The sequence below is a fragment of the Trachemys scripta genome, chromosome 7, assembly GCF_013100865.1.
Source record: "Trachemys scripta elegans isolate TJP31775 chromosome 7, CAS_Tse_1.0, whole genome shotgun sequence".
NCBI classification, from domain to species: Eukaryota; Metazoa; Chordata; order Testudines; family Emydidae; genus Trachemys; species Trachemys scripta.
The window spans coordinates 28,663,082-28,677,537 of NC_048304.1; the positions used below are offsets into that span (position 1 = coordinate 28,663,082).

General features: G+C 44.3%; 1 protein-coding gene across 3 annotated transcripts in view; it reads left to right on the forward strand.

The window, feature by feature from the left end:
- The first annotated feature begins 13,125 nt into the window (after nucleotides 1-13,125).
- The window catches only part of SUSD3 (sushi domain containing 3), a 48,432-nt gene continuing 47,101 nt past the window's right edge, over nucleotides 13,126-14,456 (forward strand). The window contains exon 1 of one of the 3 annotated variants that reach the window (XM_034777073.1): nucleotides 13,126-14,046. In XM_034777073.1, coding sequence (XP_034632964.1) covers nucleotides 13,959-14,046 — 88 coding nt within the window. In that variant the 5' untranslated portion in view covers nucleotides 13,126-13,958. The remainder of the gene's footprint in view (nucleotides 14,047-14,456) is intronic. The other 2 variants (XM_034777074.1, XM_034777072.1) reach the window with 2 other exon arrangements.

Consider the following 14,456-nt stretch of genomic DNA (forward strand, 5'->3'; position numbering starts at 1 on the left):
GAGATGCATTTGAACTTATCTCTGGACTTTCCCATTTGGTGCAATGCTGCTTTCCCTGAATTTTCTATCTAGTCCAATGTACCCTCGGTATTTTAGGTTGTTTTACTTTCTGCAGATTCCTGGCTTTTCTTTTGCTAAATCTGAAATCTAATTTAAGAGATTGAAGCACCATTAAATACCATTGAGTCTAGAATTCCGGCACAGTGCTGTTGGATAGGGAGGAAATTATTGTATTTGGCTCTTCGTTTTCTTTAGCTTGAATGGCAGCAGCCAGTACTATATATTTCTGACTGCTTCCTTTTCAGACTTGGCTTATTATTTTGTAACAATTATTTTAGATTTATGTTAATTTAGGGAACTCTGATCTTAATTCATCTCGGGCTGAGAGCATTGCACTAGTAGTGCAGTCAGCAATCCCTTTCATGACGGTTACATCTGGGTAACTAAGGACCTAAGGAGGAACCATGTGCTAGCATTAGATAGCACAGACCATGTTGGCTAGAGAGTACTATGAGGTCTTGATTGGGTAATGGGTGCTGGACCCAGACCTCTTCACGCTAATGAGGCATGCAACCGTTTTCACAAGGTGGGCTGTTCAGCACACAGCATTAGTACTGAAAAGTGCAGGGTCTAACTGAAAGCAGAATTTGACCCTACATAGATAGTAAAATAATAAATGGACCAAATAGTCTTAGGAAGAAGGTAAAAAAGAAGAAATGCTAAAAATGCTTTGGGCTTCTAAGGTTTTGTGACCATGATACCATTGGTCCTATACAGCTGCATGTGCTGGTTTGAGTTCCCATTGCCTGCTAAATCGAAGTCAATCAAGTTTGTCTTGGCAAGATTTATTATTGCTTCCTAATTTGCTACTCTAGGAGCCAGATCATCGTAGTTATGCATGCACCTGATTTATGAGTGTGAATCCTTGTGTGCACACAACTGGTCTGTTTGCAGGCATGCCTGGCTAGCTAAGGTGCTCCCTTGTACTCTTTGGACATAATGGCTCAGGCTGTAAATAAACATGCGCTCGGAGATGTAGGATAAAAAAAAACCCTGGCCACATTGAATTCAATGGGAGTTTTGCCACTGACGTCACTGAGACTTGTGAGCTTCTTTTTCAGCTTTGTCATTCACCCATCCACAGAGGAAACATGATGAATGTGCTGCTTCAACTGTATATGTATTAAAGTGGAAAGTATATTATTTTGACTGGATGTCCTGTAAAGGGTCCAATGCATAGTATTTTTCAGGATGTTTTCACTGCTTACTCAACTTTGAACATACAATATGCAAAAAGATATGACCAGAGACACAGTGGTTCTATTGCTTTTTCACTTAGTACTGGATAAATATTAAAACAGAACAGTCAACAAAATAAACAGACATTATGTGCCTGCGCAGTCCAGTGGGGACCTGGAAGTGTGGCCACATTTAGAAACACTACTTTGGAAACTTTTGTGTGTTTCATACTTAGTGAGACCATTTTGAAATCCATTTTACATTTATGCCCATCATTTACCCCACAGATCAAAGGTAGTACATGGAGGCATCCCTCCCTCATCCTTTTCTCCCACATTTCAATAGTAAGCAGTACTGGTGGTCAAACTATTAGTTAATAATGTTTGTTACAAATATAGTCTCTCTTTCAGTCAATGAAATATTCATGACCTGATTTGGATTGTCTGACATTTTATTTGTTTGTGATCTTATCCAAACTGGTTGGAAAAATAATTTTCAACCTACCTTTTTTGGCTTTTTGTTTCAACCGTCAGCTATTTGTGTTGTGTGGTTGGTCAGCCTAGTCACATGGTGTAGATTCTGTTCCATGACTGGATGACTGAGGCACTTTAATCATGAGAATAACAAGCCATGAATACTATAAATTCTGGGACATGGTTTTGAATGAATAAATCTTTGTACTACAATGTGTGAATTTATGGGATTCACAAATAACCATCATGAATCCAGGTGGGTGTGTGAAACCTCATTATTTTCCTGACCATGATGAGTCTTGACAGAAGCCCAGGCTCCGTTAGTGATCTCTTCAGTTAAAATATAAATATTTCCTGTCTACTGCAAAAGAAAACACAGCAGGTTTGCCAAAACCCTTTGTTTTGACTAATCTCCTCTTAAGTTGTACCTGATTTTGTGAAATATTTTATCCCTCATGCACAGTCATCCACTGAATTTTTCAGTTTGGGAAGTATTTGAAGCTGTAGGCTGGAACAGGTTTCTTGTGTGACTGAAGCTGGGAAGACCAAGCTCAGAGAGTTGAATCTTCAAAATGTTACATCCCTTCAAAAATCGAAAATTAGAAAATTCTGCCTGGGAAAACATCTGTCTTTCATATCTGTCTTTCTGTCTTCCTGCCATATATAGCTTTTTATCTTTCATTTGTGCCCTTAAAGCTTTTTTAAAAGCACTTATGACATAACGGACCCATTCCTTATATTGCTCTGGCAGTACCATTTACCAGCTTCATTTCTTGGATACTAGGGTGCAGTTTGGTCAACTATAAGACCAAGAGGAAATGGACTTCATTGATTAACTCAAGGAGTCTCTGAACTGCTAACATAGGATTGAGGTTTCTTCTGATAGAAAGCTCATATCTCATAGAGAAGTGCTTCTGCTGAATTTTCTAGTCTGGCACTAGGACACAAAGTTCTCCTCAACTCATTGAAGGGAAAAAAACTGTTAGTCAAAGGAGAAGTTAGCCCCATGTTAGGATTTGCAGAGACCCGCTGAGCATACTCACCAGTGTGCCCTAACAATCCAGACAAAGCTCCATGTTTCATGCTGAGGGCTGGGGCTGCAGAATACTTAATGTGGATTCTGTGCCTGCTGCAGAGGGGAACTTGTTTTATTTTTGGCCTTGAAATTGCACCTAATGTCTGACATCTGTGCCTGCCTCAGAAGCTATTTATTTGAGAATAGAGCTCTTGGTGAGTTGTAGTCAGAGTACTGCAATTCCTTTGAATAAGCCCAAAGTAAGCTATTAAGATGATTCAGCTTGTAGAATTAAATGTGGTTTATACAGTATACAGCTGGCAGATTTGCACCAGGAAGATTGCTCTTCCTCTTGATTTTTATTTAAGGAGGTACAACATTTCACGATTAAATCAAATGGACATGAGACGATCTTTCTTAACAGCCCTTGTTAATAGGATTTAACCCACAAATAATTCTAACAACATTGCACACTGGTAACAGAGCAGGTTTTCACTTCAGGCCAGATATTTAAGTTATAGTTTTTCTGTTCACATTAACATGTTGAAAGCCTGACAAATGGCTATTGCAGAAAGCCGCTTGCATGAAGTGCGACTGTATTTTATACAGAGTAATAAACAGAGAGCAACTAGCTTCAATTGAGTTATTTCAGCCACTTGCACTTTCAGAAGTTGCTGATGTACCTCCTCACAGCTTGGGTCAGGAATATATTTCTTTCTTTGCCTGCACTCATTAACAATACGCTCCTGAGTCTTCAGAGTATCAAGATGCATAAACTGCGTGGATACGAAAAAAAAAAAATCAAAAGATACATCCCATAATTAGTATCTTGGCAGGTTTTGGAGTGCTGCCAAATCACACAATGTGTTTGGAATGTCTCCAACTCCGGTGTTTAGCTTGCGGTGGGGAAATTAGCATACAGACCCTAATAATTACTTTTCTTGTGTATTAGATCAAATTGGCATGTCCCATAGGGGAAAATAACTCACTTAAAGAGACTTTGGGAAAGTGATCATCATTGTGTTTGTTCTTGCTGTTATGAATTTGAACTTTCAAGGGCATGGTGCATCCTTTTCAGTTATTTATTATATAGTGAGGAAAATCCAGAAGAACATCAGAGTCATTTAATAAAAAGCAAAGATGGTAAATTCAGGTATATATTTTGTTGTCCTTTGGTTAGAATCCATCTCAATGAAAAACATTCTGAAGGATTAAGATATAGAAGGCCAAATGAACCCTGCCACCTGAACCAACAACTCCCTCTGGCAATAGAAGTTTGACCAATGTACATGAGAGCCAAATTTGGTTCATCCTTTAGAATATTTTTAAAAAGTGAGTAATTTATTAATATGAATCTCAGAAGCCTCTTTTTCTGTGGCCTTTGTTTTGTTTTAAAAATAGTGGGTTTTTTAAAGGAACAGGTATAGATTGTTATGCAGACAAATAAGGGGTTTTGTGCTCTGTGTATGGTATCGGACTGGGAAACCCATTTGGACAGACCATGTTTCTTTGAAATTCTTCCATCCTAATCTCTCCACATATGCTCACACTTTTTTAAATTGGTGGGTGCACAGTCTAAGCCCTCCATTACAAGTTCTCTAATGCGGCAAGCTTTAAAACAGAGAATCTCAGCTCGCGCTGGCTACTGATTAAGAGGTGTGCCCTTGCTCAAGGTCATTCTGATTTCCTGTTGTCTATTTTTTCCCACTCCCCGGGGGAAGGGAGGGGGTCAACCTCTGTGAGAAGTAAATCCTCTTGCCTTCTTTCATGGTGAAATCTGCTAACTTGTTGATAATACTCGGATTCTGAGGATCTTGTGTTTCCTATGAGAAATTCTATTCATGTTTAAAGGCAACAATTCTTAAATCTTTACAAAAGATCTTGTTTCTAGGAGCTATTGGGTCTTCAGTGATATTGCTCAGCCCAGCAATATTCTTAGCTGAGAGGAATCTCTCTCTCTCTTCCTCATTCACTCACTCCTATTTCTAGCACCATTCTCCTATTTGTTCGTCTACCCTAAAACTTCAGAAACAGACTTCAAAGAGAAACAGCAGAACTAAAATTCATTTGCAAATTCAACACCATTAATCTGGGCTTGAATAGGGACTGGGAGTGGCTGGCTCACTACAGAAGCAGCTTTTCCTCTCCTGGAATTGACACCTCCTCATCTATTATTGGGAGTGGACTACATCCACCCTGATTGAATTGGCCCTGTCAACACTGGTTCTCCACTTGTGAAGTAACTCCTTGCTCTTCATGTGTCAGTATATAATGCCTGCATCTGTAACTTTCACTCTATGCATCCGAAGAAGTGAGGTTTTTACTCACGAAAGCTCATGCCCAAATAAATCTGTTAGTCTTTAAGGTGCCACCAGACTCCTTGTTGTTACCCTACACAATCACTCTACCCAGTGTGGGAGTCTTCTCCTCTGCTGGACTTGCTCTCTAGAACTAGCTTCAGGTGTCTTTGCACCACATTTCATTTCGGTTCTCAGCTGTCAAGTATCTTTTCTCCCTCTACTTCTTTCTCCTATGTCCTTCCTATTCCTCTTGTTAACTCTTTTCCGGCACAAGCACCCCACACTCAGTCCAAACCTTGGCCTCTTAAAACCACCACTTGCTGCTCCTTCTTACTGCCTCCTCATGCTCCTGGGGCGATTCTGCACCAAAAATTTAAAAATGATGCACACAATGTTTTAAAACTCTGCAAATTTTGTGTGTCAAAATAACACTGTATAATCACGCCAGTTTCAATTATTTTGGTAATTTATTTCACAGTACCTGTCAGCAAGTATGTCTGTAACAATACAGACACACAAAAACTTCCCCCAGGAGTAAAGAGTTAAAGAAACCCCCACGTCAACCCAGTTCCTGCTTCTCTGTCCCCTCCCAAAGCCCAGGTGTGGGGCCCTCCCTGGCCCAGACACTCACACCTCCTCCCCCCATAGAGCCCAGCCATGGGCCCACCCCAGCCCAGGCACTCACCCCCCTTCTTTCCCAGAGCCCAGCTGTGCCCCTCCCCCCCGACTGTCACAGATCCTACCCTCCTAGAGCCCAGGGAGAAACAGCCTGATGCTGGGTCCAGGGTTTGGAAGGAGTTTATTGTGCGCTGCTGCCGCCTCCTTACTTCAGGGCATGCGGGGAACTGCAGCTGCTGGTAACCTTCCAGTTCCTCTTCCTTCCCTCCCTTCCCCCAGCCTTGTCTTCTATTTGAGAGCTGGGCTCTGCCGGGTCCAGCAGCCCATAGTGGCGGCCAACATCTCTGCAGCCTGTTTCTATGGGGAGAAATGGAAATTCTGTGCGCCCAACATTAATTTCTGCAAAATTCTGCATTGTGCAGTGGCACAGAATTCCCCCAGGAGTATCCTCAGAAGGCTCTCTCCCCTCTCCAGACGTGGGGTGGTAAAAAGGCAATGACCCAGTCTGTGGGCTTCTGGGTCATGTAGTTATGCAGTGGCTGACTGTCCCACTTCCAGCTGACTAGTGAGTGCCTATCTCCCGCACGAAGGGCCCATAGATGAGAAGGGGGTGGCCCTTGTCTGACAAGCCCTCACCAAAATTCACTGCAGGAGGGGATAGCTATTTAGTATCCTCCCAAGCCTGATGGAAGTCTCCAGGCCCTCCACTCCAAAGATATCAGTAAGTGTTCAGGGTCCTGGGTGTAAAAGAGGGTGATGAGAGTGCAGGCTGGATGGCGGGGAACCATGGGGGTTCAGGGACTAGGTGAGAATGAGAGAGCACCATCTTTGGTGGAAAGATGGGAAAGAGGGAAAGGTTTGGGTGACAGTGAAGAAGGAGTCTGCTCTGGACTGTTTTTGCTATGTGCTTCTATTGTTAATATAGGCAACCTGAGGTGGGTTTGCAATAGGTTCCCATGTGTTTATTAGTAATGGTGAGGGCTGTCCAACTTCATGATGCTTTGAGCAGGGGGTTGGACTAGATGACCTCCTGAGGTCCCTTCCAACCCTGATATTCTATTCTATGATATTCTATGATGCTGTGCAGTTAGCATGTTTGTAACACTGGGATTTGCATGTTTTTAAAAGTTTTGTCTCCCTCCTATTCCTAGAAATGGAGCAAACAAAAGGGGAAGAGAATTATTTGTTTGCTATTAAAATTTTCACAAGTGAACTGTGAAAATTTAGCAAGTGACATAGTCCAGATTATCATGGGCACTGAATCCAAAACCAAACATGACTTGGTAAGGCTATCTCTGCTGAACGGTAACGGTGCTATCTCTCTCTACAAGGCTATAGTTTGCAGGAAAGACACCTTTCAAAATAAAGCTGTATTGTACTGGAGACAGAAATGATTGTTTCCAGAATGTTTGTTTTCTCAAGCAAAAATGCATGTATATTAAGAGCAATTGTCCTCTTACGCTGTGGTGTTCCTCACTGTTCCATGGGGATGAATTTGATGCCTCCTTAAATGAACGTACTGTTTTCAGATTCTGTTCTGATCAGAGATCCATGGGCACATATTGCTGTATCTCTAGTACAATAAATGACCACAAGTGCTTTTTATAGCCGCATTTACAAGAAATTCATTGATCTATGCACACACACTGTACCCAAGCCCTTAATAATATTGGATTGTGCCCTGTGAAGAAAGTGTGGGGTTTTTAGATTATAGGAAAATCCCATTTTTGCTATACAGTTTGGGGGTGTTCCCTCGTTATTGCCTGGACACAGCACAGAGCTCAAGGTTGTGCTTTACCCATTGTGTGTGGGTAGGAGAGGGGTAATGAGTGGGTAGTAAATCAGGTTAAGCCCACCGTATATACTTCCCCACAGACAGAAGTAAATCTCAAGCCCCTTGTGTACCCACTCCCTTATCCTTGCAGGGGTGCTGGAACAATTTGTATAGTGGGAGTGCTGAGAGCCATTGAACCCAACGGTAAACCTTGTATATCATGGAAACCACTTCAAGCCTGGGTGTGTGGCAGTACCCCCAGCACCCCTAGTTCCAGCCCCTACATACCCTTGAAAGCAGAATGGGATGTGAGTATAAAAACGACTGTGCCTGAGGAGATGGGGGGTTAAGCATAGAGTGACCAGATGTCCCGATTTTTGGGTCTTTTTCTTATATAGGCTTCTATTACCCCCCACCCCCTGTCCCGATTTTTCACATTTGCTGTCTGGTCACCCTAGTTAAGCATGATTGCAGCCTTTGCTCTTATGCCCACAATTGACAGAAGTAGCTGGGTGGCTATGATCAGAGCTCTCAAGAATACAGAATCGGGGTCCTCAGAGCTCCCTGTTCATTCCTTTTCCCCATGTGTTTTTACATGCAGCACTGCCCACAAGCACTGGGTAGGATCAGGCCTAAGGTAAGGACTGCAGGAGAGTGTCGTCATTTCTCTAAACATACATATTCCTATTTTAACAGCAAACTGTGTCAACTCCTAATGATGAAGACTTTCAGTAAAGATGTACATGCAATATATTCTCTTTTATTAACACAGACCTGTGGTTTGAAAGAAACTATCATTTAAAAATATATTCAAAGAATATTAAAGAATGACTTGTTTATTTTCACTGTATAGTTTGGTGAAACATAAGATGAACCGAAGGCTTTAGTGGAAGTAACTTCTGACCTGTTCACATTATTGCATTTTGGCACTAGACGGTGGTGGGACATATGAGCTATGTGGTGTTTAGGTTCCTGATTGTGGTAAAGCCTTTGTTTTTCTGCTCTATAGTGATTCATCTAATTTTGGCTCCTGTTTGTCACATGTTTTCTCTTTCACTCTGATATAAAATTGTGCAATAGCCAGGAAGGTGGCTATCTAGCTGTGCAAACAACAGAATTTTCAGTTCACTGGCTATTCTGAAAAAAAAATTGTTTTAAGTCCAACTAAAAATGATTTTTTTTCAGAATGTTCAGCAAAACAAAAGGTGGGGGAAATAATTTCAGTTTGAACTAAATGTTTTGTTTGAAATGAAATGTTTCACTTTGATTTTGAGCCTTTTAAAAAATGTTTTAAATTCTTTTTTTAATAAAACTGAAGGGAATTTCAAAATGAAAAGTGATGAGCTGAAAAATCAAAATGTTTTGTTTTGAAAATGTCAAAAGGAAATATTTCTAATTTTTTTTCAGTTTTTTTTCCTTTCATCTGAAACAATTGGTGAAACCAACACAAATTTTGCAAAACATCTCAGTGTCATTTTTTCCCACCAAAAATAGTTTTGGCTGAAAAATTTCACCCAGATCTAATCCACTCGCCTGTTGTTAACCCTCTTTGACCTGAGTGGCTAATTGAAGTTTGGAGCCCTGGGGATGCTCTATATGGGAGTAGAAATAAATGAAAAATCTGGTGATATCTTTGATGCAATCTTCTTTCTTTACAAGGAATGTACAAAGTCCTGCTTCTCTGAATGCAGGAGGAACCCAAGGCAAAAGGGGTAGGCCATGTCTATGCTACACGGACTATAGTGGGCTAACTATGGTGCCCTAGCTGTGCTGGCATAACGCTGTAGCATAAATACAGCCTACAATGACGGAAGGCGTTTTTCCATTGCTGTAGGAATACCACCTCCCCAAGCGATGGTAGTTGGGTCGACAGAAGCATTCTTCTGTCGATAGAGCTGCATCTGCACCAGGGGTTAGGTCGGCATAATTGCATTGGTCGGGATGTAGATTTTTCATGACCTGAGCACCCTAGCTATGTTGATCTAAAATTTAAGCATAGACCAGCCCTCAGCTTACAGGACCAAGCTTCTTTTCAACCAGCATCCAGAACTTCTCTCTAGGTTTCTTTCAGGGTCAAACGGTGCTTGCAAGCATTTGTTTGGATTTCTTCAGGCTGTCTGTCTGTTTCTGGTTTTGTGTTTTATATATATATACACACATATACACACACACTCTCTGTCTCTGCCTCTCTCTCAAAACAATAATCAGCACAAATCCCCTCTGCCCACATAGTCCAAAATTCTTGAGTGTGTCACATAAACCTTTTTGTTTTAGGTAGGGGATTGTGATTAATTTGCCCACACATTTATGTTAATTGAAGTGCGTGTTCACACCCATCAATCTCAATAAGGTTTTAACTCAATCCATAATAAGGTTTCACCCAGCTCCTAATGTTATTTATTGGTAACACCAAGAGGACTCCATCAAGACTGGGACTCTGTTTTACAAATACATGTTAAGAAGCAATCACTGCCCTGAAGCTTGACTCAAATGTGTACAGTATTATTAGAGAGACAAGGATGAGGTAATATCTTTTATCGGACCAACTACTGCCGGTGAAAGGGACTATCGCTCAAGCTCCATAGAGCTCTTCTTCAGAAGTTGGTCCAATAAAAGATATTACTTCACCCATCTTGTCTCTCTCATATGCTGGACTCAACACAGTGTCAACAATACTGCATACAATACTATTAGGCTAGGTCTACCCCGGGGGGGGGGGGGATAGGGTCGACCTAAGATACGCAACTTCAGCTACTTGAATAGCGTAGCTGAAGTTGCGTATTTTAGGTCGACTTACCTGGCTGTGAGGACGGCGGCGAGTCGACCGCTGCCGCGCCGCCATCGACTCCGCTTCCGCCTCTTGCCACGGTGGAGTTCCGGAGTCGACGGCAGAGCCATCGGGGATCGATTTTATTGAGTCTTCACTAGACGCGATAAGTCGATCCCCAATAGATCGATTGCTACCCGCCGATCCGGCGGGTAGTGAAGACGTGCCCTTAGTCACTTTCGGAACATGTTACTCACAAAGAGCCTTTTACACAATACCTGCACATTGCCTCCTCTTACAGGTACCTGCTTGTGGATTTGAAATGCATTTCCCCTGGTAGCTGCAACAGTCTTAATTTTGTATAATATTAGCAAACAACTCGGTACCTCACTAAATCACTCAGACAACTGAACCCAAAGGTGATAACTATCCCTTTAGTTTTGGTGTCCAGAGAGTAGTCTATTCCAGGTACAGTGGGCTTCTCTATAGGCCTGATCCAAAGAATTTCTGTGCATCTGCAGCTCCCAGAGAAGTCAATAGTTTGCCCAATTAAAAAAAAAAAAGTCTCCGAATCTTGGCTTACCCAGTGACCTCTTTGAAGTTCAATAAATAATTTAAACTCTCTGTGCCCAGTTTCCCCATCTGTAAATTTGGTTAATACTGACTGGGCCTACCTCTTAGCAGGAGTGTGAGGTTTAATCAGATAATATTTGTGAAGCGCTTTGAGATCCGGGATGGAAGTCGCTATGTAACATAAGTGTTAATTATGATGATTACAAATGTTTTTATTCCGTGTAGAATCTAGAAAGGTACCAGCCTTTCGTAGCATGTTTGTACTCTGCTTCTGTTGTGTAGCCATAGGGAGTGGAATGGAATTTCAGTGCAGTGCATCACAAGCTGTAGTATTTCCCCAAAGTCTGATCTGTCATTCTAACCCACATGAATTTTTTGTTTTAGACCTATTTTAGTTATAGCTGTGGACATACCAGGCAGTATTCTTTGTGGACTCACAATGAAGAATGTCCATATCCAGTAGCATATCATACCTGTGGCTGAGTCGCCATTTCACTTCACTCCATTATATGTTGCCAAAACAATCTTGGCAGTGGAGTTTGTTACATTGTTTGTGTGTTTGGTGTTTTGTAGAATCTCATCTCTCCAGTCCATGGCTATGAACTGTGGTTCTGGAACAAAGCTCTGGCTCAAAAATAACGAGACGGTAAATCACCAGAGTGAGAGTTAATGGCCCCAGCAATTAGGCGCCATATGCTCAGCAATATCGACCGACGCGCCCTTCTGTCCCTGCTATTACGTCTGCTTCGCCAAACAACACAACCTGCTGAAGTACATCGTTTCCAGATCAGCTGCTGGTGCCAACGTCAGCAAATCAGAGAGATCACCAAACCCCATGCTTGTCCACTGACAGTAATGTAAGTAAAGAACCATCTGTGATCTTTTATTTAAAAAAACAAAAAAAGAGCGAGCGAGCGAAAGTTGTAGGTGTTATGTGAAAGCTGTGAATGTTATGGGTTGGTGCCCTATTAAATGTGGTGTGCACAGTGGCAAGTCCCATCCAGCTGTAAAGTAAAGTGATTGTGGCACTGTCTGTCCAATAAGTTTAACTTTGTAGCCTAGTAAAATAATAGAACAAACTTCCGTGACCATATGGTGACACATACGGTGTCAGATCTGGATCCTAGAATATAATGGCATGATGCGCAAGAAGCAGAATTGTTTACAATGAACAAGCCATGCCAGACAAATTAGATGGCTCTGCACCACATGAGGATCCCCTTGCAATGGGAAAATTTTCCAGTTGTTGGACCCGCTGAATTTATAACCATGTTGTGCTTGCAGATTGAGACAAAGTAGTCTCAGTATGGCTCAGAATCTAGGCCAATATGTCTTAATGGGTGGTACTTTATACTAAGAATAACTTCAAGCATCTTATCCTTCCTTCACTGGAAGCGTCTGCAGGTTGCTAGCTTTAAACCTTACATTAAATATATAAAATGTAGCAAACAAAATCATTGTTCTCGGGCAGAAACTTGTTTTGATTTCAGCTTGTATTTGAGAGTATCTTTAGGGAATGAAGGGTCTGATCTACAATCACTAGGAAAACTGAGCTAGTGGAAACAATGACACAGTCTGTAGCGGCAGCACAATAAGGGGTTATTGCTATCGTGGTATGGAACAGATGGGAAATCTTGGTTCCTTCTGAAGAGGTCTTTGAAATAATGAGTCAAGCTGCATCCTTAAAAATCCTCCAATATTCTGCGGCAATGGCCCCAAACACTGTGGTAACACTGTTGTAAGTAGTATTGAGATGGCTGATGTCCAATTAAGTTAGGAAAGATGATCTTGTGGTTAAAGCACTGGACTGGAACTCAGGAGACTAGGGTCTGCACAGGCTTCTTGAGAAATGTGGGACAAGTTACTTAATCTTTGCAACTCAGTTCCCCATGTGTAAAATGTTAATAGTGCTTCCTTCCTCCCATCCTCTGTCCGCCTTATCTGTTTAGATTGAAGTTCTCCAGCTCAGTGGTATAGGGGGGCCTTGAAACTCTATTGCTCTCAGTAATGACCATTGCTGTCAAGTAGTGCAGTATTGGGTGCATGGATGGTGCCACTCAAGTGAACACTTGCTGACAGCCGAACCCAGTAATATTGCCTGCAGAGTAAAGACCCCTGCATAGATACAGCTACAACCTTTGTGTTGCTTCTGTTCCTTGATCCCGCATTCTCCTTTTTCTGCACCTTCCCTTTGCCTCCCATTTGTTTTTGAGGATGTGAGAAGCGCCCTCCTGAGTCGAGAAATGCCAATCGCCATATAGCCACCATCTGCCCTCGCTCTCTGGGACTTCCCTCTCCTCATCACTAGGGTATCCCAGGGGAAGCAGATGACACTTGCCTGCAGCCTCAGCCCAGTCTAGCTTCCTCCAGCCGGTCAGCCAGGCCCCGGCAGCCGTGGAGGGGATTATGTTATTAGCGACAAGGCCAGGGATTAAGGGTGACATCCAAGAAGGCGGAGGGGGTCCCACCCTCGCCTGCTGATCGCCAGGAGCCCCCTCCTGCCGTCACAGCACTGGCTGGAAGTTCCGCCAGCCATCAACGGGCAAAGAGCCACGTCTTGGAGCAAGCCGGCGTCCAAGCCCCTGCGGGGGTGGGTGCCCACGGCTCTCTGGCAGGTCGGGCTGCGCTGGGGAGCTGCGTTCCCAGGCTCTCGCCTGCCTTTATCAGCCCCCCTAACTCCTAGTGTCAGGCCGGGGCTCGCAGCCTCTGTAGTGCTCGCTGCTGAGGAGCCGGTGTAGCGCCTGGCCCAGGCTAGATCAGCAGCAGGGGAGCTGGCTGACTGCAAATCTCTGGCTGCCAAGGGAGCCCGGAGCGCAAAGGGGCTGGATGGAAGGAGACGATTCTCCTCCAGTCTGGGCAAGCGGCTAGCTCTGCAGATCGGGGGTGGGGGGGGGTCTCCTCCGGTGCCGGCCCGCTTCCCCCGGCCGCTGCTGCAGTTCGCAGGCGGCGAGGGGAAATGAGAGCAGCGAATCTGGGGAAGGAGAAGTGAGTGTGTCTGCTGGGGGCGGGAGGGGGCGAACCCCGGCCCAGCTGCGCTCTCCAGCCGCGCCCGGGGCATTCGGGACTGAGCAGCGCGGCGGGGCTGGCAGCCGCCGCGTGTCCTGCTGGGCGGCGAATCGTTCCGCCTCCGAGGGGCTGCGGCGAACCCTGCACCTGCGGGAAGAGCTCGCCTGGCTCAACCCCAGCCCGGGCGCCAGCCATGCAAGCGGCCACCGCCTCCGGGCTGGATGTCTCGAGGACGGGCGGGCCCCGAGAGGACGGGCGCAATGCCCCGAATAACTACACAGGTAAGGGAGCCGGAGCTGCAGCAGCCCCGCCGAGCTGAGCGGGTGACTCCAGCTCTGAAGAGCCCCCCACGCGGGCTGAGCGGTTGTGCCCGGTGCAGGGACCCTGGCTGTCGGGGCCAGGGAGTCAGCCGGGCGTTGGGGGATGCCGCTGCTGGAGAGAGGAGGCTGCTTTCCCTCTGGGTGTTGCGCTCCCGGGGAAGCGGGCAGGGTCAGAGCTGTGCACCGGGGCACTCACATTGCTGGGGATTCACCCCGCTTCCAGGAAACAGGGAGCAGCCTCTGAGTTCAGCTTTTTACGGTCACCTTTCCCCCAGCCGGGTTAGACAGCTCCAGTGCGGTTTTGAAATACACCATCAACTTGCACTCGAAGCTGCGTGGTGGCTCCAAGGAGAGCGGCTTTTTGAATGTCA